A 23,892-nucleotide genomic window follows, 5' to 3' on the forward strand; every position below is an offset into this window, starting at 1 on the left:
TTTTCCTGACACAAGTCAAAGTAATGAAAGATACTTTGCACTTGAAGTTTAAATAGGGAAGCTCAATAATGTTTTCCCATATCCTCATTGCTCTCCAACCTGCCAAATGCTCTCTGTATGTAGGCTGCAAACATGTGAGAACATCAATGAGGATGAGGAGGGTCTGACAATATGGAGGACAATTCAGAGGATGAAGAAGGCCATACAAGTGGAAATGACATTCTGGTCAGACACTTATTACTGGATTATTAGAGGTTTATCTGTTTTATATTATCATGAGCTTGATATGTCTTTTCACTACATTGATGAGTGACTTTTCTATTACATTATGGTATTTAGATGACTGGAATCTACATATTTTGTAGATTTAGATCTGAAATTATATGCTCATTATCATACCAAAATTCTCCTTTCTGCTTACTAATGAACAATGTGTTGAATAAAATATAATCCATGCAAATTTCCTTTCATTTAAATAATTATATAGCAAAAATCTTTATTTTAAGAATTTTTCAAAAACTTACTAACAATTTAAATAGGTTGGTTCTACAGTAGAACCTCAGAAATGAATGACTTGGGAACGGTAGTTGGTTTCGGTTGTTCTCTCAAAGGTTCACAATCGAATACTGACTTAGATCAGTGATTTTCAAACGTAGGGTCATGAAACAGTATTGGATTGTGGAATGTCAGGCACTGGGGCTCCTTGCTGCAGGGGGATCAGGTGGTCAGTGGGGGTGTTAAGGCAGCTCCCCGCCTCTCCTGGCACCGCAGACTGTGCTACACCCTAGAAGCAACCAGCAGCAGGCCTGGCTCCTAGGTGGGGTGGGGAGAGCGTGCACAGGGCTCTGGCACTTCCAGACTGGGAATCTGCTGCTGGCTGTTTCTGGGGAAGAGCACGGTCTGCAGTGCTAGGAGAAGCAGGAAGCTCCTCAGCACCCCCATTGCACAGCTGATCAGGAGCCACTCAAGCTAAATCCCTCCTGCGCCAGCCCTGACCTCCCCAAAAGCCAGAGCCCCCTCCTAAGCTCCAAAGCTCTCTTCCTCAGCTCCTCATTCTATTGAAAGTATATTGGGTCGCAGAGCATCAACAATTTCTTCAACTGGATCATGAGAACAAAAGTTTGAAAACCACCGACTTAGATCATAGCAGCAAAATGAACAGCACATCTGACAACTATGACAAAGTGAAAATGAGATTGACAAATTGAAAAGAGCAATGGGATTAAATTCACAATGTAAAAACAGTATAAAACTAGAGAATGGGAGGTCAACATTTTTTTATAAATAGCAAAGAACAGGAAAATTGTGAAAGATGTAGTAAGATACCAATTCACATCTGGAAAAAACAAAGTCCAGTAAAGGAAGCAGTGGGTAAGGGATGCCACAAAACGGGACATTGTGCAATGCCATGCAGGCCACCAAGAACAGTGCAAGCAAAAAAGAGAAGGTATCAGTTAATAATAAGTTCACAATGGCAGGGTAAAGATCCTCAGTAGAAAAGACACCATGGGCGAAAGCTTTAATTTAAAATTGTCACTGAACCAGCAGTAGTTAATAATAATAATAATAATAATAATAATAAAGCATTCCAAGGCCAGAGCCTGCAAGACTGAGTCTAGATTATATTAGATCATTGTGGCAACTTCCATAGGAAACTGGAGAAACAAGAAAATTCAACAACAAAGTGCGGCAGTGACAAAAGGGCTTTTATCTGCAGCGTGTTCTGCTGTAACAAAGAGACCCCTGAACCTGCAAGCACTTTGTCAGAAAGTAAGTCCCAGCACATGAACCTGTTCAGTGAGAATATGGTCTCCCACAAAAGACTTGCTCTTTAAAATGCAGGCACTATTTATATGTAAGATGACATATCAATATGTAGTTTTAAAAGATCTGATTTTTATTTTCAATTGCTCACTGATTTACATTCTTTGATCCACAAGGATTAACAATTTAAGAGACAGGGAGTTCTTGCTCCTCTACTTCCCAGAGAGCATTAGAAAATGTTTCAGGAGGAACTTATTTTACAAAGGGAGTTCTGAGGTAGGAGATAATTTCGTATTTCTCTGCTTAAGCATGCTCAGACATTAACTAACCAGTCACCCCAGTACTCCTGGGTGCGAGGAGGGTATAGTACTATCCCATTTTATATACAAGGAAACTGCAACAGAGAGGCAAAGTAATTTGACCAAGGTCACAGAGTGAATCCGTAGCAGAACTTTCGACTATTATGATCACTCTTCCAAGACCACACTGCTCTGCTGCCAGAGGTACTGACTGTCCTCAGTTCTCACTGATTTCAGCTGCCATCCATCATGAGAGCTCAGCACTTAAAAAAATAAGAACCCAGGTGTCCCAAGCAAGGCACCCAGAAAATTATGAACTACAGATGTAAAATCCTGTTTAACTGGCTAACACAACATTTAACCGATTAAAGTGGGTGGGCAGGGGAGCGCTCCAGGACCTTCAGCACTGACCTCAAGTACTTGAACTAAAGGGTTAACTACAATAGCTGGCAAACTGTTAACTTTTTATGGACCAGACAACAGCGAATAATGCAAAATACAGGATTAAGAAACCAGATTAAGCTAAATCAAAATAAACCACTACAGAACCAAAATAGGAGCATCTACATCCAAATTTGCACAGGTTCTGCTCCCCATATAGGAACTTATAGATTGTGATCAAGTCATTCGCTAGCCCACTCTTTGATAAGACGAATAGATTGAACAGTGAATCTTAAGTGTTACTTACCTTTATGGCTTTCTGTGCATTGGGCAGTCCTTCCTCAATATCTTCCAGAAGGATTCCTCCGAGTCCCCGTTGGTCATGCTTGTCCAAGAGCCTGAGCAGAGCCTTTTTATCTTTCAAATTGTACTTTGGTTTGAAAGCATATTTCCCATCTATAACTTCTATTTTAGGATTGCTGACTAGAGCCTGGAATAGGGACATAAATTTTAAACATAAGAAATAACATGCACGTATATGTATATTTCACTCAACAAGCCGTCATTGAAAGATGACAAGTTTAACAGCAACATATCGTAGCTGACAATTAACAGGCTTAATTAGGAAGTAGACGAGGGATTAAGGATCTCAGATCCAGTACTGGTAGAATTCATCCTGATGGCACTTTATACTTCACAGAGGAGGTTGTGTACTATTTATACAATACACCTTAGGCTGGAAATTCCATAAAGACACTTCTGGCAGCTGTGTTACAAAAAGCTGCAGACTCCCTTTTTGAAAGGAGATGAGAGGAATAAAAATATCAGAGGATTAAAAAAAATCAATTTTTCTGGGTATAAATTCCAAAGAAAACTATTTACCTACTGCATGGAACTGATGTTATATTGATGTTACAAATGTGAAAGACATTACCCTGGGATGAACAAATCTGTAGTCAGTCTTCCCCAAGTGGTGTCAACTGGCACCGGCAGATGTAGAAGAAATTTAGAAGAGCAGATCTCCTGCACAGAAGAACTTTACCCATGATGGCAGCTTCATTGTGAAATTGAACACTGATTTCATGGGCAACTGAAATGAAATCGATATGTTCCTGTTTCACAGCCAGTACCACAAAGAAAGTTCTTCTGCAAGAGAGAGCAACTCTACTTAGTTTCTTCTGCAGCTGCCAGCCTGACCCTGAAAGGAGAAAGAGAAGAGACACAGAAAGAAGAAAGGAGGGAAAACACACAGTCATAATAAAAAAAAGTTAACTAATTTTGGTAGCCTACCAAATTTTCAGGAGATTATGTAAACCACCAAAGCTTTAAGCCTCAAACTTTAAGGTGAACTGCCATAATTTGATTGTTAACAGCCTACTAGACCACCATGCTCTTGGGGCTTTTGTTCATACTTGATCATGTACAAATGCAATAATAATTTAACACAAACTGTTTTCTTCTTAGCCTCTACAGAATAATGCTCTAATAGTGAAATCATAAAAAACACTCCCATTGACTTAATCAGGGCCAGGATTTTACTCTACAGGTGCACATCCTCTGGGATTTAGCAGGGGTATAGTGCCAGTGAAATGTTGCAAGATATTTTTGTTACAGTCACACTACTGTTACTATAGCTTGTCTTATTAATGTAACTACTGATTGTTTTCTTGCTATTTGTCTATGTTAGGTGGTATTAAATAAAAGAAGCAAAAGAAGAGAAGCCGTGCTGTATTATGCTGATTGCATTTAAAGACATCAAACAGACTCCAACCATTGTGTTTTATGGAATTTTACTTTGCTATTTTACTTTGCTAAAGCATTCTGAAGGATCATAAAAACATTCAGTCCCATTAGGTAAAAAGTGTGTTACAAGGAGGAGGATGAGAGCAAGTTGGTAACATATATTGTATTTCCATAAAAGGGAAGAGTACATACAAAACAGTAACCTCCTAATAGACCCTTGTCATGCAAAACAAATAAAAAATCCCCAACTAATGCTATCACTGTGTCCTTAGCTCACCAATATTATGAAAACTGTAAAAAGCTTTTGACCAGAAAATAATGGTGAATATATAGATATTATTTTAGTCAAACTTTTTTCTTTTATTAACACCTGTATAAGATTTTCAAATCATGAAACAGTCTTGCATTTAACATATGCATGAAGATTCTTTGACAACTATTGGCTCATTGCATTGCATTAGTAAAAAATTATTTAACTTTATACCTAGATTAGTAAATGCTCTTCACATGATTCTTTTATACAATCTTTCACAAGTTTACAATAATTTTAATTTCAGAGTGAGCATTGCAACAGCGTTGGGTTATTCTTGAGAAGTAATACAGGTAAAGCGGACACTGTATACTTAGCTGAACAGTTGTATTATGTGTATCATTAAGTATGTATATATATGAGTTTAATTATTATAATCCATCTTTAGAGTTTAAAAAATTGTTTTCTTTACCTCACTCATTAACCATTGTTTCTGTCTGAGTCCAATATCTAAGTGTTGCGTTTCATCCAAAATTTCTTCTAGAGCTAATGGATGTGTATCACCACGCTGGTGCCGTGTCTGATAAAATAAATATTGTTTATTATTGCGCTGCATGCACTTAGTAAAATGTGGAACTTTATAGCAATTTATTAACACTGATAACATATTAGGGCAATCCTCCAGCCGTCAGGATTAGCTGTTTTTTTTTTTTTTTTTTAAATAAAGACATGACACACGGTATTTAAATAAATATTACTTCAAGGATTGGAATCTTTGAAATTGTGCTCTGGAATCGTAGTAAGAAAATGAATCTATAATGTCTGTTGTGATGAAGGCAGCACTTAAAATGAGTCTAAGTATAAAGGATAATTGATACTCCTAAACAGATGATAGAAATTAGCTCTGAAAGCTTTTGATAAAAGCTTCCTGAATAGCAGTTCAGTTCCCATCTCTGTCAGCAGTCTCTTGGCCATCTACTTACCTGTTAACTTGAGCTAGAGTCACTGAGACAAAGATAATTTTTGTCTCAACAACATTTCTGACATTCAACAAGTTGTTCTGTATGTCTGATAAAGTTCTTAATACTACTGCTACATTGAAAGATCAGCTTACATAAATACTTGCAGATTTACTTTGCACTGCTCAGGTCCTTCAGGGCATGGGGCTGAGGGCGTGGAGGGTGCAAGAGTCAGGTCAGGGCTCTGGGGATCTGTGGGGCAGAGTAGGAGGTGGCTGGGGGCAGGGAGAGCGTGAAAGTGAGGGTTGGGAAGTGAGGAGGGGCGTAGAGCAGAGTATCTGCTGCAGGGTTTTTCTCCTCCCCCAGCCACCAGAGGTGTTTTCTTCCACACACTCCCACCCTGAGCTATGAGGGGCCTTTTTTCTCCCCCATACCCTCTGCTTTGGCCAAGGGGCAAGAGGGGGGGAAAGGGTTTGGGGGCAGAGGGGCTACTTACCTGGTGTGGTGGCAGGCAAAATGGTGGAGCCCCAGGCCCTTAGTGGTATGGCTGTGCCAAGTGGACACTCTGCAGGTTAGCTCTCCCCTGCGGGCTTGCTGCCCCCAATAGCCACTCTTAGTATCTTGTCTCCCTGAACAGTAGCCCTGCATTTACATGTTATAGAAAAACAGTCCCTTTCCTGATGCTTCCCATTTTCCGGCACAACCAAACCTTCCTTCTGTAAGTCAGGAGAAGAGGAAGCTGCATACCACATTTAGTGGCCCTTGCGCTTACTCTTTAGGAGGAGTTCTTGAATAAACAGACTCTCAAGATGAACACACAGACACACACGAAAATATATATACACATTTCTGAGATGAAAAATTATACTTGAAATAAAACGACTATACCTTCATATAATTCACTATCTTAGCAAGGACTCCAAACTTGTAGCCAGAGCCTCCTGAGAGGGCTTTCAAATTAAACGACCCATTGTTGTGGTCTGCAAAAGAAGCAGAAGAACATGTTCTCAGACATAGATTATTAGTTTTATACTTAACCCTATTTAAATTACATCTCTCTTTTTGGAGTTACTATCATAAATAAAAAGTATACATAATTCAGAAGTCAGACGTGGGCATTTTCAGAGGTTTCTTTGTGAGTGAAAATATGGCCCCCATGTAATTCTGTAAGAGCAGAAATGTTCAGATTTATGCTCTAAGGAGGAAGTAAGCAATTGAAGCATAAATCGATACCAAAGAAGTAAATTTTAATTCCTAGGCTTAATAGCTCATGTTTAACTTTTGTTTAAACCAATTTTTAAACTTGTATTCACTGAATATCATCTACAGGCAGTCATGGTTCCCACCCACCTGACTGAGTAGTAATGTTAATTTAAAATGGCAAGCAATACAATACCAAATAAAACGTATCCAAGGATTTTAGGGCAAGCAAGTTGAGATTCAGTTTCATATCCTGCCCTGAAAGTAGGTCCAGTTGAAAATTTATCAAGAAACATAAGAGAAAAGTACTTTGCTGGATCAGGGACTGAGTGCTCAAGACACTATGCCGTGATCAAACCCATGATGTAGTATGAATCTGAACAAGGGGTTTTTTTTGGGGGGGGGGGGGGGGGGAGAAGAGGAGGGATACCCCTCCAAGAGAACAAAAAGATTGTTTCAATAAAATTAAAGTTTAAATTTGTGAAAACACTGTTCTATACACATGCCCCAATAACTGTTTTTAACTCATGAATATTAACTTCATAATGTAACATTTCAGCATAATTATAATCAATCCATTAAGAAAAGCCACAAGTCAATTTCCACAGTGTCTCACTGTTTTCATATTCACTGCGGGGGTTTTTCACAATCAAAATGACCAAGCAGGAAACCTAATTTTCGACCCTTATTCACAATTGTTCTCGTGGGGGTGAAAAGAATCACTGAAACAAACTATAAACCCTGGGTACTGTGGAATCCACGTCAGGCCACAGGGGGCAGCAGAGCCCACAGCAATCCTAGTCCAGCACCTCTTCCTTTTCTATTCCCATGTGGTTTTTAATCTGAACTTCTTCCACCTAAAACTGATCACTGTAGCAAAAACTGCATCATCTATATCAGAATCAAATGCCATCGTTACTGGTTTCTATACCTGAGCCAATCTTCAGACTGGAATTTGTAATCTTCTGGCAAACTAGACCCAATATACTATCTATACTTTTCAGATTTACATTAATTTAGGGAGCTCTGAAGCCAAACTTCTAAACAATCTAAAAAAACGTTCCATGTTTATTCATGAAGAATGAAATAGATGACCAATTTCCTGTTTATAAGTAGCAGCTGCTAAGTGGCTGTTATGAAAACAATTATTCACATAGATAATATGATTAACGACTTGGCTAGTGGAATGGAGAGTATACGTTTATAAAATCTGTGGATGATACTTAGCTGAGAGAGGTTGCTAGCATTTTGGAGGTAAGTTTTGAATTCTGAACTACTCTAACAAATTGGAGAATTGCACTGAATTCAACAAGATGAAACTCAATAAAGACACATCCAAGGTACTTCATCAAGGAAAACTCAAATGCACTCCTATACAGTGGGGAATAACTAGGTAGGTGGTAGTACTGCTGAAAAGGATCTGGAGGACATGGTAGATCACAACTTGAATATGAGTCAACAACGTGATGCAGCTGTAAAAAAAGGCTAAAATCATTCTAAAGTGCAGTAACAGGACCTGCCATATAGCAGACATGGGAGATAATTCCCACTCTACCTGGTATGAGTATGGCCTCAGATGGAATAATGCACCCAATTCTGATAACACACTTTAGAAAAGGTGGGGATAAACTGGAGAAAATATAGAGGAGTGCATTAAAAATGTTAAAGGTTTAGAAAACCTGATTCATGTGGAATAGTTAAAAAACTGGGCATGGTTAGTCTTCAGAAAGGACGACCAATGACAAACCTGATAACAGTACTCAAATATGTTAAGGGCTGTTACAAAGAGGAAGGTGATCAATTATTCTCTCTGTCCACAGAAAGTAGGAATACAGGCAATCCCCGACTTACGCGGATCCGACTTATGTCGGATCCGCACTTACGAACGGGGCTCTCTCGCCCCAGAGCTCGCAGGCAGCGGTCCGTCACCTCGACCTCCGGGGCGAGAAAAGCTGCTCCCGGTGCCCCTGGTCTGCTGGGGACCGTCTCCAACAGACCAGGGGCACCGGGAGCAAAGCCGCAGTAGCGGCGGGTTCCCGCGCTTCTGAGGCTTTGCTCTGGCAAAGCCTCAGAGGCGCGGGACCGCGCCGCGGCTGCGGCTTTGCTCCCGGTATCTCTGGTCTGCTGGAGACGGTCACCAGCAGACCAGGGGCACCGGGAGCAAAGCCGCAGCCGCGGCAGGGTCCCGCGCCTCTGAGGCTTTGCCAGAACAAAGCCTCAGAGGCGCGGCACCCCGCTGCCCCTGCGGCTTTGCTCCCCGTGTCCCTGGTCTGCTGGGGGGGGGGGGGGGGCGCAGCTAGTGTGGGCCCCCCCAGCAGACCAGGCTATTGTTGTGGACCCTGGGGCACAGCAGCTGGGGCGCTGCCAGTTGGTCCCGCAGCACCACTCTGGGCACTACTGGACCAACCTGGCAGCACCCCAGCTGCTCTGCCCCAGGTGTCCTGATTCAGCCACTGCTGGTCAGTTTCAGCAGCGGCTGAATCAGGACGCCTGGGGCAGAGCAGCTGAGGTGCTGCTGGGTTGGTCCAGTAGCGCCGAGGAGCGGTGCTACTGGAGCAACCCAGCAGCACCCCAGCTGCTCTGCCCGAGGCGTCCCCAAGTCAGCCGCTGCTGAAACTGACCAGCGCAGACTACAGGAAGCCCGAGGCAGAGTTGCTCTGCCCCGGGCTTCCTGGAATCAGCCGCTGATCAGTTTCAGCATCAGCTGACTTGGGGACGCTTGGGGTTCTTAAGTTGAATCTGTATGTAAGTCAGAACTGGCGGTCAGTTTCAGCAGCAGCTGAATCTGGACGCCAGTTCCGACTTACATACAGATTCAACTTAAGAACAAACCTACAGTCCCTATCTTGTACGTAACCCGGGGACTGCCTGTAATGGATTTAATGTACAGCAAAGGAGATTTAGGTTAGACATTAGGAAAACTTTTTAACTATAGGGGTAATCAAGCTCTTGAACAAGCTTCCAAGAGAGACTGTGGAATCCCCATGAGCGGAGGCTTTTAAAAACAAGTTGGACAAATGTCTGTCAGGGATGGTCTAAGTTAATGGTTATTAACCTTTTTGGGCTCAGGACTTGTTTGTAAATGTTTATGGTCTGCCACAACCCAGTAAAGAGAGGCTCTTGATGATTTTGGTCAGCTAAGTCCTGGCCCCTGAGGGAGGAAGAGGGTTCAGTCCTGACGTTCCTGTGCTAGAAGGCTAGTTGCGCTCAGCTTGGCTTTCTGTTCTGGGCATTGAAACCTCAGACCCTGATCATGTCCAGCCCCTCTGACTGGACCAAACTTGTGCGAGTGGAGTTGTACTTCTACGTTTACTTGCCAAATAAACGTAGGGTAGCTAGTTTTCAACCAAACACCTGAGCAAACGGTCAGAACCCTATGATTCTGCCATAATTCAGGGGACAGGACTTTCTGAGTCCATCCCCTCCCCCCCAATCGACATTACTGTGATTCAATAATCGCTGGCACTGTTTCCATCTAAGTCTTTTGACTGTAAAATTTACTTGTGTACAGAACAACCATCTACTACTGCATTAATATCTCTTTATTATTTATAATAATCATTTGTGTTACTGTGGTACCCAAGCACCGAATCATACACCAGGATTCTAATATAAAAAGTGCGGTACAAATACAGAATAAAGGACCATCTCTGACCAAAGAAACTTACAATTAAACTACAAGGCAGTTCTAGCAAAGCTTTCCTCTTAACCATCGGCCACTTTATCAGTCATAAAACTAGTTATATAGTACTAGGTATCAGGATCCATCACACAAATGAACAGCTCTCTCAGCAGTTACTGTAGCATGCACAGTAGTTAATGAACGTTACATCAAACATGTACATTAATGAATACATATGCATAAGTTTCTAAAAATACTCAGTCTTCTTGTCTTATGCAAATAAATGTCTAATTTAACATATGCACAAATGTCAGCCAGAGAAATAGAAATTAAAAATAACTATAGCAGAGGTTTTCAAACTAAACAATTTTCATAGCTAGATGGCTGGTCCCATGACACAGGCTCTTAATTTCTACCTACTAAATTTAACCAAAAGACAGTTAAATACATTAAGTACTTTCCTATTACTTTTGCATGTAAACAGTCACAGCAGTTACCACAGATAAGCAGCAAAATGGGATGATGGGAAAAAATGAATGGCTCTCTGCATTTTAAATTGTGTGTTATTTTATGTAATCTCTCTCTCTCTCAGCCCTAATCCATCAACTACCTGAACTCTGGCCCCAACACACTATCGTGAAGTTATTGTTTAGAGCCTGAACAGCTCTATAGCTGAGCAGGGCCAAAGGCGCTCCAAAGAGGAGATGCTGAAGTGACAGATCTGGATGGCTGAATCTACTGTGCTACCAAATACTTGATTCAGGAGAGGAGAAGGAAAGATTATAAATTGCTACTTCAGGAAAATGAAGAAAAATTCAAGTTATTAAACAAAATGTTTGGGAGAAACCACAGACCTGCTCTTCAGCTGGAGGCAGAAAAGCTACTGGCCTGAATGGAAGGGTAGGGTTTAGTCCTAGAGACTCCAAAAACCCTAGAATCTGGAGGCAGTCCATAGGTGGGAGTATTAACCCACCTTCAGTGATGAAAGAGGAGAGAACATATCCACAGCATGACTTTGCTTTATGTTTCCTCCCTTCCCCTGATTCTTTGATTTTCTGTCTAGAACGTAAGCTCTGAAGTCAAACCCCATCCTACAGTCCCACAAACAAGTACAGTACCCCCCGCCCCACACACACCTGAGTTGCTCAGGCAGCCACAGACCCTCCATCCTTTGCCTCTCAACCTCTCTCTCTCTCTCAAGCCCACTTCAGCAAAAAACTCTTCTCCCTCCCCCACAGTGCTCCATTCCCAGTTTCCCCTTTTCTTTCTGCCCTATCCCCCAGACATGGCCACGGGCCCCCACTGCCTGCCCTCCCAAGGATGCAAATCAACGTGTTGCCCCATATCCCTCACAACATGTTCTTCCCTTCAGCCAATTATGAGTCCTTCACAGAAACAGGCACTGAAGAAATAAAATACAGGCCACTTCCTCATTACATTACTCAATAACACTACCAGATATGTTACAAACAATGTCCCCAAAAGATCAACAAACTAAAACGACTGCTACTTAAAAATCCACCATCCAACCAATACAAAACCCCTCAAGTATGCACACATATTACTACCACATAAATTCATGGATTTTAAGGGCAGAAGGGCCCACCTTGTTAATCATATCTGACATCTGGAATAAAACACAGGCCAAAGAATTTCACCTAGTCACTCCTGAATGTTAACAGGTTGAACTATAGCACATCTTTTAGAAAGCCATCTATTCTTGATACAAAGATTCCAAATTAGTACAGCACCAATTTAACATGTTAAACAACTAGTCATCATGGCTGGAGTTAAATTCTGCACATTTTGTGTGGAAGGAAAAGTCATCTGTGGTATGGATGAGAATGTAAAGGATGCAAATTTGTAGTTGTAGGTTGCAATGGGGATGGGAGAACTTAAATAGCAACATCCAGTCTTTCTTACAGTTGGCTTGCTGGTATATGCACTTATGTAACTGTAAACACTTAACATAATCTTTGTTTGACATAATATAAATTAATAAATTGATGCAATTCTCAAAACAGAGCACTTCAGAAAGAGAAGATTCAATTCAACTCCATCAGTAACCTACTGTTTTATAACTGGCCTTAATTCACTCCAGCAGAGACCTTCCCAGACTAAAAACTAAGTCTGACAATGCTCCAAACAGGCTCATACAATACAATGGTAAAATGCTGTTGCCCTGGCTCCACCATTGCTTTGACTGATGATTGCCCAAGTGCAGTGTAGGAGTGGTAGCTAGCAAAATCACTGGCACAGACAAGGCCTACGACTCTCTAGTACCATTTCTGAGTGTTTGATTTCCAACTGGGAATTCTATAGTTGGTGAATACTTTCTTCTAAGCCTTGGCACACATCAACAATCTGCAAAACACACTCACCGATAAGCAAGTCAATCTGAACCCAGTCCTCAAAACCTACCACTGAAAAGCAACGTAATGCCTATCCAAAAGTAAAGGCATTTCAAAATCAACAACTTTTGAAAGTCTTTTTTTTTACCCCCTCATTAAGGCACCACAACAGGGTACCAGCAATGTTATATTTTGTGGATCCAGTCTAACACACTATCATATTGTAATAAATTTAAGACTTTTGCTAAGGACCCATCATTCTCAGTCAGTAACTGGTGGTAGACTCAGAAAGTGGATTATCACATTAGGTGGTAGACTCAGAGAAAACATTCTATTCACTGTGTTTAAATTTAGCATCCCCTTGCTTCATTAAAGGGAACTGTAATTTAAGTTTCAAAATTTAATCTACGACTACACCCACACTATCCACGTTGTCTTTTCAGAAGAGGCGGGAAGCATTTGGCACACCACTAGTTATGTACTAATTTTAATTGCGAGTCACTATATAAAAAGATTGTGAAACAAACTTTCAAAGTTGTCAGATTTTTTAAGTGTTTACTTTTTTTGTTTTTCATATATAATTTCCTTGACACATTTGCTAATTATTGTAGAGACTTAACATTAAAATCAGGGGCTTAGGTAAGATTTTACAAAAGGGTATAAACATACTAAAATTGAATGCCATGTCAAAAACTCAAACAGATTCTCATGTCATAACTCCAAGTTTAGGACTTCACTGCAGATTAGCAAGAAGGACATGGACCAAAATAGGAAGTGGAATCAAATAATTGTTATATATTATTTATGATATAAGAGTGTTTATACATAGCATAAGTCAAGATATAACAAAATAGACCATCTCCAGAAACTTCAGTTGAAAAGTTGGAAAACAAAGAAATAAAAGCAAGCTGCTTTTATTTTGTATCACTAAAAAAAATGAATAAAAATAAAAATCCTCTGTATGAAGAAAATTTACCAAAAAGGTTACAGACCTAATAAATCAGTAAATCAAGATCAGAGAGCACCTCTATCTCCACAACTGATAATTTACGGTTCAAACACCACATTATGTAAAAATCCTGTCAAAGAATTAAATCAAAGGCAACCACGTTGTTCTCTATTAACCTGTTTAATCTACCTGGCCATGGCGCATTTATCATGTATTGTAAGTATACCTAACACTGGATGGAAACAGAAATCAGCAGGTACCGTATTAACATTTCAAATATCATGCTCTGTCTTCCAGCTCAAAGCCAAAGCATGTCCTCACAATCACTGTATTTCTAACATACTCACTGTTAATCAGCTCATATGGCGAAGGAATAAGATAAGGGATGGGATAAGACTGTTTGTTATCCTACACAATAACGTTTAAATTTATGAATGATTTACACCTGGGGTGGTGGGTTTGATGCAAATGAGCATAAAGGAAGTTGTCAGCAGCATTACCCTAGCCAATAGTAGTAGAGCTCCATTTTAGCTGTGCAATAGGCTGCATTAAAATACAGAGCAGACCAGCGCTTTTTCAGCATCCTTTCAGATAAGAGGTAGGTCTGTACCTTTTTTAAAAATTGTCTTATGTTTATATTGATTATTGAAAGAAAATATATCTTTGGTCCAGAAAAGAATTCTACAAAGCCTTTCTCCTATAAAAGACAGCACAAATTTTCTTTGTGTTTTAAGCAGGATTTTACTCTGCTTCAATCCTTAATCTGCTACTATCAGACAAGCATTTTTACCATCTGTGCATTAATGGAAAATTGATGACCACTCCATCTTACAAGAAACCCAACACACCCAGCCAATCCACAGTAAATAAAATGTATATGATGTTTGCTAGCTAGTAGCTAATTTCTTGCAGCCTTATTTAGTCAATTTTTTCTAAGCAGATGCTAATAGAAATATTTTTATTTAGAAAAAGCTAATTCTGGAACAAAGAAAAACAAAATATGTTAGAGTATTTATTTTTCAAATATAAACAATAAAATAATCACTAAATGGCTTAGAAATGACAGTGCATGGTGCCTAGCTAGGCTACAAATGTGTTCTAGATTACTGGTTTGTTAGACTAGCACAAAAATCAACCTCATCACCTAACATATCACTAGGGTAAATATATGATAGTTAATCCATCTGCACAATGCAGACAAGTCAGAGTCCATGAGAGGTTTCTAGATACCATTACCCGAAGATGTTTGTCTAGTTGTTTTTTATTTGAGACTTCCTCAACACTGCATTAAAATGAGTCATTTTGCCTCTGCTCCTCTGAATACAATTCCAAGTAAGCTTACATTATTACCTCAGCATCCACAGAATGACTTTTGAATAAAAAACCTAGAATAGAAATTATAGAACTCAATTCATTAAACACTTAACTGCTACTAAATTCTGTTCACACACAATACCTGCAATGCATACTAAATCAAAATGGCTCAACGTCAATTTTAAATATTCCTAAAAAAAAATGGAAACACAGTTTATCTGACAGTTTTCAAAGATGTGCCCTTTCTTACTCTTGTCAGTGCTGTAGTTAATTTTGATGGATCTGCAATGAAGCTTTTAGTCTGGTAGTTCATGATTACAAGTGTTTGAAAATGACTAAACAACTGCCTTGGCTTTAGTCATGTCTGGGGGATTATAGTCTCTATTAGACAGCCAGCACCTCTAGAATTCTATCAAAAATCAGCGCACAGCTGAGTAACTGGCCTCCTTCCCCAAATGTATTTATAACGTAGAGTTATATGAAATTCTCTCTTCAATGGATAAAATTAATTTTCCTAGCCACCATTTAAGAAGTACTGTCTTCAGAACATCAGTTCGTATATCATGTACCTGAATTGCTAGCTAACAAATATCAAAGAGGTTAACAAATATTGTCTTACAACTTACATTATTACATTAATTATAGCTAAGACCCGAGCTGCATCATGGGATGATCTTAAAATAATAGTGGCTGAGTTGTGGACAAGACATGGAAAACTGTGGGAAAGTAATAAAGGACTTGTATTAATTTCGGTAATTTAGAAAAACCACCGTAGACCTATTCGTTTAAGAAAAATTTGCTGGAACAATATAAACATTCAACTATTATGCTGTGCTTGTGATTTGGTTTTTCGGGGGGGGATAATCAGACACTTTGGTGCAAGTCCACGGCTGTAATCAGGGTGGACTGCATGGAGCAGCTGGCCAGGGCACAAAGCTGGGGAGGCACAAGAGGCTCAAAAATGGCACAGAAAAAAATTAGGGAAAGAATAGGAGAGCCCTGCTGAGGTAAGAGATTGCCAGCATTACTTCTGCACTGTTGCTGGGGGTAGAGCTGACTTCAAGAGCTGGGACCTGGCCAGCTACCATTGCTCTCTGGCTTCCAAGCTCTGAAGGCAGCGCTACTGCCACAGCAGCACAGAAGTGAAGATGGAAATACCATGTCCACTACTGGCTCTATCCCCTACTATTTCCCCCCTAATGTTTCTGCACGTCCCATCCTCCGCTTTGTGCCCCGAGTAGCTTCTCCACTTACCTCCCACCACGGTTACAGCCCTGTGAATAGACATATTCCACTTCCCAGGTGCCACTCCGGCACCACTGGCTAACACTACCACTGCAATTCATTCTCCACACATCCTCCCAAAAAGAGATGAAAGGGCAAGATGAAAAAGAATTTTGAAATCTTATTTTATCTGTTATCTTAAAAATCATATTCTGAAGAAATCTGCATCTAAATAATTATTTCAGTTTATAAAAACTTTTATTAATATTTGTAAATAGTCCTTTTCTTTATTCTTAGTTAGCCTTTATCCTCAGCTCCCACAACACATTTTCCATCGATGTACTCGTCCTGACAGGGAAACTCTGACATCTCACTGATGTCATAATTTCATTTTGGTTTTCAGTTCGGCCAAACAGAAGCCCACAAATCACATGATGTACACTAGATACAAAATAGCAATGCAATACAACGTAAGCTAACTGCATACTGGCTGTTTCCTGTTTTAAATTAATAATGGCCCAAATTTACAATCTATTGGTAGATTCATATAGACAAACTGTTTAGAGTAAGTAATATGAAATTTGGGCTTTATCATTTTTCCTTTCAATTATCTATAGATAGTGGTTCTCAATTTTGTAAACAAACTATTACTGCTTTCTTTACAATAAGCATTTTCTGGTAGTGTAGCATTTTGATTAAGTAAAGTTAAATAAAATGTAGCCAGGCATAAGGATGTAAATGACTAATCAACTAGTCAACTATCTGATAAAAGCTTATCGGATAGCTGACACACTAATCGACTAGTTGCTTCTCCCCGCCTTTGCTGCCTCTATCAGAAAGAGGCAGCAAGGCAGGGTGCTGGAGGGAGCTGACTTAAAAGCCGGTTCCCCCCAGCTCCACCTCCGTGGGAGAGGGTAGGGGCGCAGCGGTGGCATTCCACCTTTGGAATGTACGCGAGTCCCCTCTGAGGCTCTTGTACATTTCAAAGTGGAAGTGCAGCATGGAGCCTAGGGCCAATGGGGGACTCCATGCGGCATGACCCTACTGGGGCTTTTGTACATTTCAAAGGCGGAATGTCAAGTAGCACCTCCACCTCTGAAATGTAGCAACAGCCGGGCGGGCTCTTGCTACATTTCAAAGCAGAAGCACCCTTATCAACTAATCAAATAGTTGATGGACATTCCATAGACTATCCGATTAGTTGATTAAATTTAACACCCCTAGCCAGGCAGACTTCCTGGCAGGCTATACCTTTACTCATTGTTTTATTTACCAAACAAAAAATGTATCTGAAGATTTTTGTAAGAAATTTTAAGTGAGCAAATCTGCCTCATATTCAGTGTAATTGCATATGGTATAAAACACAGCTCTACAGTCATCTTTCATTAATCTATCTATATAGTTTAGAAATGTCTGTCAGAGTCTGTTCAAGAACTCCCCCTAAATGGGAAGCAGTAGGGCCACCAAATTTGGTAGGCAGCTTCCTCTTCTCCTAACTTAAAGCAAGGTCAGGGGTTGGTTGTAATAAAGAAACAAGAAGCGCAGGGAATGGGATTATCTTCCTTCCATAACATGGAAAGGGAGGGGCAGAATGTAAGGGTTCGGTGGCACAGGCTCTGCCTTCCCAAACTGCCAGCCTGGCCCTGGCCCACAGTCCACCCAGAGTGCCCACCCTTCCCATGCTCCAGTCGGGAAGGCTGGAACCACTCAGTGCACTGCCTCGTCTCCTTCCCTGGGGAGGCCATGCTCAGTATGCTGCCCCACCTCCTCCCCTCCCTATGGGGGGGGCGGGGCTGTAGGTGGGGTTAGGGGAGGCAGGCCCCACCCCCAGCTGCACCAACTGCCCATGGGGCAGAGAGAAGAGGGATGTGATACTGAGTGTGGCCACTGGGGCAGCCGCACCATCAAGCGAGTGGCCAGCAGGGCTGGGGCTCCACCATCTTGTCTGCCCCCCTTCTTCAAACCCTTTCCCCCTTGGCCACAGAGCCTGAGGGAGGGGGGGAAAAAGGCCTCTGTTGACCAAGGAAGAGAGGGGAGAGAAAGTTCCGCCAGATGGGACCTCCTGCCCTCAGCTCCTCCCTCACCCCCCCATACCCCAGCCTCCCCACATCCCCAAGGCCCTGCCCTGAAGGACCCGGGCAATGCTGGGCAAGTCTTCTAGTCTACTATATGTTTGAGCGGTAAGATCCAAAATTTGATAGGCAGCTTCTTTTTATCCTAACTTAAAGCAAGGTCAGGGTTTGGTTGTGCCAGGACAATGGGATGTGCCTGGAATTTGACTGTTTCTCATAAAATGGAAAGGGAGGGCTCTGCCAGTAGGGACAGTTATACTGTAGAATGACCATAGGGGACAGCAAGAGGCCAGAGATGGGGATGGGGACAGGGACAGCAACACTCCGCTGGGGCAGCAGGGGGAAGGTGACAAAAGGGACAGCTATCTAACATACATTTCAGAGAACGTGTCTGTTTGTGTGTGTTTGTCCGTGTGTCCCGGGGAACATGCTCCCCTCCCCTGGCTGTGTTCACTGCAGCAGCAGCAACCGTGAACAGGAACTTCTCCCCTGGCTACAAGCTGCTGCAGTGAGAGAAGGCTGGGGCAGCCTGCATACCGAACCCTTCATCTCCATACCCACCCCAGAGCAATGACTTAAATGTAGAAAAACAAAAAATATTTGAGTTAAGCACCTGAGCAATGCTGAGTAAATCTTCTAGTTGGTTAATATCAGAGCTACATAACTAATGTCATATCATATCCTTCCTGTGAGAGTATAGCATGCAAGAGACCTTTAGATTTTCTTGCCTAATCTTCAGTCTTCTTGTACCAAGTTTGTGTAGGAGAATTTATATATTAATTTACATACAAAATACATATTAAGAAAACTTTAAGGCTGCACAATCATGCTCTCGAGAGTTCTAAAATACCAGAATGAAGTTGCCTGTATGATTTTAATTTGGGGCTATAATGTGTATTAATTTAAACAAAATTAAGACCACTTCACTTTCGAATGAGGCTGTTCACTCAGGGGCTTAATGCAGTTTGATTAATCCACTTTAAATTCCTACCGTTAGTAAATTCTTATTAATGTTCCTGGATGTCCCTAGACAAGCTCTTAACTATGGAGTCACTCCCGGTCCTCTGTACTATGCAAAAGCTACAATATTATACAAAGACTGCTGTTTAAAACTGTTCATAAGTAAGGCTGCATTTGTGTCACAGAGGTCTAGAATTCTTTGACTTCTGTGATCTCCATGATGCGGCTGGCTCCAAGGCTGCTCGAGCCAATCAGGCAGCCCCGGATCAGTCATACTGGCCACTGCTCAGGTAGTTTGGGTTTGGGAGAGGGGTAGGGCTGGGGATTGGGATGTGGTGTGGTGCTTACCTGAGGAGACTTCCCTACTTCTTAGGGGGAGCAAAGGCCAGGGGTTTCCTCTGTGCACTGCCCCTGCCACAAGCTTTGCCCATGTAGCTCCCTGCCAATGGGAGTTGCGGGGACAGTGCGTGGAGGAACCCCCCGGTCTTCCCTCCCCCAGGAGCTGCAGAGACATGCCAGCCACTTCTGGGAAGCAATGAAAATTTGGACTGGGGCTTGTTAGGAAGCGTGCATGTTAACGGAAAGGGCAATAATAGCACTTACAAAGGAGAAAATTGTATTGTAAACTAGGAGAGCAACTGAAAGGTCAATCTTGCTTTTGGAAACTCATTCCCAAAACAGTTACAATTTCTAAGTGCAATAGGATTCCATGTAACCAAATTCAAATGACCCAGACAGCAAAACAACATTGCATCCCCACATAGCCCTGTCGATTAAATACCAACTGATTAACGTTATGGCGGTGGGAACTGTGACACAGAAAGATTTCTGAATAGGAAGAAGAAAGCGAGAATGGAAATGAAAAGAGGCCAAGAGGAGGGCAGAGGAGACAGAAGGTAAAGGAAAGACAACGGGAGTAGGGGGAGGAGCTGCTGGGGACAGGATGCTCCTTGATGCTGCTTGAACACTTCCCAACACTGACAGCCCTGGGCTCTGCAGGCACCAATATAAATACTGAGGGAACAGCCAACTCCCTCCCCTAATGCTGTTTGTGCTGGGAAGTGCTAAAGTAGCACTAACAAGGCTCCTATTTCCTGCAGCTACTACTCCCCCTCTTTGTCTTCCATTCTCCTCGCCACCTCCCCAGAAATCCTGCAGCTTAACAAAGCATGCCCATTTACCCAAACATGCAGTTACCCAATGGAATCAGATGCCCCACAGACCATTCTAAGAAACAGAACTGTACTGTATTTAAAACTACAAACACTTTCACACAGCTGGAACAGAATAAGCCTAAAAAGGAAGAACTCAAAAGAATGCCAAATGCTAACCGTTCTAGTCGTTCGGCTGCACGCATTCTGTAACAGCACATGGGTACTTTGTTTTGCTAGAAATGTCATGTGCACAGTGTGCGTTTTCAAACCACTAAAAACTAAGAGTAGCAAATAGAATGTTTCTAAAGTCATCCCATGTAGATGTAAATAATTTCTGCAAGACTGCTTCTTTGCAATATCCTTGGAATAAATGAAAGATGCTCTTAAACTTTACTAGCGTTTATATTGATGCATGCTACAGTGTATTAGTCTTGCAATAAAATATATTTTAAAAAGTCATCATGCAGGCAAGCTGTGCATTTTGATCCAATATATTTTTGAGTTAAAGCAAAATAAAGAGCCAGGTTAATGCAGCGTCACTTCAAAGGTAACGTACATAGCCAAAGCTCCCCAGTTCAAAAATATTCACTGCTTGCCACAGGAAAGTAGCTGCCATTCTGAAAGTAAATTTTTCCAACTAGGGAAAATAATCTGAGTTCCAACTCAGTTGGAAAAAGAAAAAAACAAATCTGACAATTTTAGAAGCTAAAAACATCATATTTATCTTTGTTTTAGCCTACAGATCTGCTGCAGTGAGCACAATAAAAGGACTCCCCAAGGATGGCAACCTTCAACACCAGTCACTGGAACGAGACTACATCCCTTTACCAATATCTTGGTTTCCAAGTGCAAAAGATTTACCCTTTCCATGATAACTGGAACACGGCCTGCTTTATTATTCTGGTTATATTTATCTTTACTGTAGTTTCTCTGGTGGCACTGGCCTTCCTTTACGAGCTGCTTGACTGTTGCTGCTGTGTGAAAAATAAAACAATGAAAGACCTAGAAAATGAATCCAACCCGGTGAGAACCATGATGGACACCTTTAGAAAGAGAGAAACAGAAGTGGTGTAATAACTAGAAATCACAGAAGAATCCACAAACAAAGTGAAGCCTCTTGCATCTCATGAGCAAGTTGTGTGCTTTTTGAGCCTTAAATATCATTATAAGCAGCAACTATTTCACTTCTGGATGTGAACCTGAATGGCTAGCAAAATCTGTATACGGTTTGAATGTTATGTGGGAAGATTTTTTGTTTTAAATGAACTTTTGTCATCTATATTTAATTACTAGAGTAAATATTTGTTCATCAGAACAATTCACAATGTTGTATAATTGGAAAAATACAGATCGACCTGATTATCACCTTCACTCCTGCCATCTCATGTCTGTCTCCTCCTTGGTCTACTGGATTCTTCCATATGTCTGTCTGTCTGTCTGTCAGCCTCAAGCAATACACCTCAATGTGAAAGGATATTTCTGTCCATGCATGGCTGAAATCAGGGGAGAGGGGCTACAATTCCAGAAACTCCCTACCCTTTAGCAGCTCTCCTTTTGGAGAAAGTCGGTAGGACATTTACCCAAACAATAGTAATCTTCTTTAAAACGAATTTATTAAAAAGAAAAAAAAAACTCAGTAAGCAAAATAAATGGTTTTCATTACATATTGCATCTGAATACTTTGCAAAGCCCAATAAGGCAGGGTTTCTTCTTATATAGAAAAAAATGTTCATCCCTAGAAAAGAAGTACCCCTCTGGTCACTTCTTGGTAGCACCAGACAGTTTCTCCCTGTAGCTCAGAGAAGCCCCACCCTCACCCAAACTGCTTATCAATTCCTAAGTGTTAAGAGTTTGTTATCACATCAGAGTGAGGTCACCTCCATAAATTCCACAAAGGAGTGCTCAGTCAAGAGTTCTGTCTTGACGCAAATGAGTGCCTTTTCACCCCCAAAACAAGAACATCTCACCTAAGAGATTGCCTCCATCTTCTTGTCTCTGAGATTGTGATTTCACAGATCATTTCTAATCTCCACCTCGACTACACACTCCTCAGTAGTCAGGGGCATTGTCTTTTGAGCTACTGATCCACTGTTCTTGGCTACAGAAGTAAGAATACACCTTCATACTAGATGAATTGAGTTCCTGTCTTAGGGCAAGTCTATACTACAGATTAAGTTATTGAGGTACAGCCACAACAGTAATTAAATGTATTTTGCATGTCCACACAACTCTCCTTGTGTCAGAGATGCACATCCTCGCCAGGAGAGTTTGCAACGATTTAACTGTCAGTGTAGGGAATTGTGGGGTGGCTTTTGAGAGGCAGGAACAGTTAGCGTAAGCAACGCAATGTTTACACTGACACTGCATTAACCTCATTACATTGATGAAAGCACTATGCCACTCAGAGGTGGAGTCATTAAGTTGGTGCAGTGGGTGAGTTGCATCAGTGGGAGTGCATTTTAGTGCAGATGCTTACAGAAGCAGGTCAATGTAAGCTTACTTATGGTCGACCTAACTCTGTAGCATAGATCAAGCTCCCGATGACCACAGTCAGCTAACTTTGACTATTTTATAGTCTCCTATCAATCTTTCTTTGCAATAAAATGTATTATTGACAGATCCCAGGTCCTAACTTGGGTGAAAGTGATCATGAAATGATAGAGTTCATGATTCTAAGGAATGGCAGGAGGGAAAACAGCACAATAAAGAGTCTGGACTTCAAGGAGACAGACTTTAGCAAACTCAGGGCAGCGGTAGTAGGTAAGCTTCCAAGGGAAGCAAGTCTAACAATTCAAGAGAGTGAGTAGTTTTCCAAAGACATTATTAAGGGCACAAGAACAACCTATCCCACTGTGCAGGAAAGATAGGAAGTATGGTAAGAAACTATACTGACAAACAGGAGATCTTCAATGATCTGAAAAAATAGCCCCACAAAAAGTGGAAACTAGGTCAAACTCCCATCTTCTTAGTAAAAAAAAATCCAAATTCTCAGCCTACCTATTAGCAAGAAAGGGAGAGACACCCCACATTGTTATTGACTTTACTCTTGGGAAACACTCAAAGGCTGTTTATATTATGGGCTACAGTGGCAATGTGATGACACTGTAGCTATGCAGCTGTAAACTGATGATTTGGATATACATTACACTGACGGAAGGGGTTCTCTCATTGTTATATTAACTCCACCTCCCTGAATGAGGGTAGCTAGGTCAACATGAGTGTTTTTTAATCAACATACCTGCATCAACAATGAGGGTTTATATGTGCATAGCTATGTTATTCAGGAGATCTGTAGATTTGTTGATCTATGTTTTAAGTGTAAATCAGACCTGAAATGGTACAGCTATGAACACCCCATATAAAAGCCTAGATAAAAGGAAAGAAGGGAATGGGGTGAGGAGAAGACAGGAAAATGCTAAAAAGCATTCAATAGAAAGAGCTAGAATGACACTCTACCATAGCACACCAGAAGCTTCTTCATGAAGCAGAGCCAAGCATAAATTGGCTGCAAAGTTCAGAAGCCAGCATTTACTCCCGTGATGGGCAACCAAGGCTAATGCCCTCCATCTTAGTGGGCTGCAAAATTGTCGTTACCAAGATGGTCTCCCAGGATAGGGTAGTTTTGCTACCTGTGACTGTGTACCTAGAAT

The 23,892-nt window shown here is 41.2% G+C and overlaps 2 protein-coding genes across 3 annotated transcripts in view; one reads left to right on the plus strand and one right to left on the minus strand.

The window, feature by feature from the left end:
• The window catches only part of GTF2E2 (general transcription factor IIE subunit 2), a 43,283-nt gene that overhangs the window by 10,216 nt on the left and 9,175 nt on the right, over nucleotides 1–23,892 (minus strand). The window contains exons 3-5 of the mRNA XM_006125382.5: nucleotides 6,285–6,376; nucleotides 4,910–5,017; nucleotides 2,752–2,934 (exon numbers count right to left, since the gene is read on the minus strand). Of these exons, the coding sequence (XP_006125444.1) occupies nucleotides 2,752–2,934; nucleotides 4,910–5,017; nucleotides 6,285–6,376 (383 nt within the window). The remainder of the gene's footprint in view (nucleotides 1–2,751; nucleotides 2,935–4,909; nucleotides 5,018–6,284; nucleotides 6,377–23,892) is intronic.
• Nucleotides 13,954–21,336, plus strand: SMIM18 (small integral membrane protein 18). Of its 2 annotated transcripts, none has more exons than XM_006125381.5 (2): nucleotides 13,954–14,116; nucleotides 20,978–21,336. In XM_006125381.5, the coding sequence occupies exon 2, from the start codon at nucleotides 21,023–21,025 to the stop codon at nucleotides 21,314–21,316; it is 294 nt and encodes a 97-aa protein (XP_006125443.2). In that variant the 5' UTR covers nucleotides 13,954–14,116; nucleotides 20,978–21,022; the 3' UTR covers nucleotides 21,317–21,336. The 2 variants fall into 2 exon arrangements, with proteins under 2 accessions (XP_006125443.2, XP_025041588.2); XM_025185803.3 differs by lacking the exon at nucleotides 13,954–14,116 and adding an exon at nucleotides 16,493–16,621.

This window comes from Pelodiscus sinensis, chromosome 4, assembly GCF_052426305.1.
Source record: "Pelodiscus sinensis isolate ZL-2025 chromosome 4, ASM5242630v1, whole genome shotgun sequence".
Classification (NCBI taxonomy): domain Eukaryota; kingdom Metazoa; phylum Chordata; order Testudines; family Trionychidae; genus Pelodiscus; species Pelodiscus sinensis.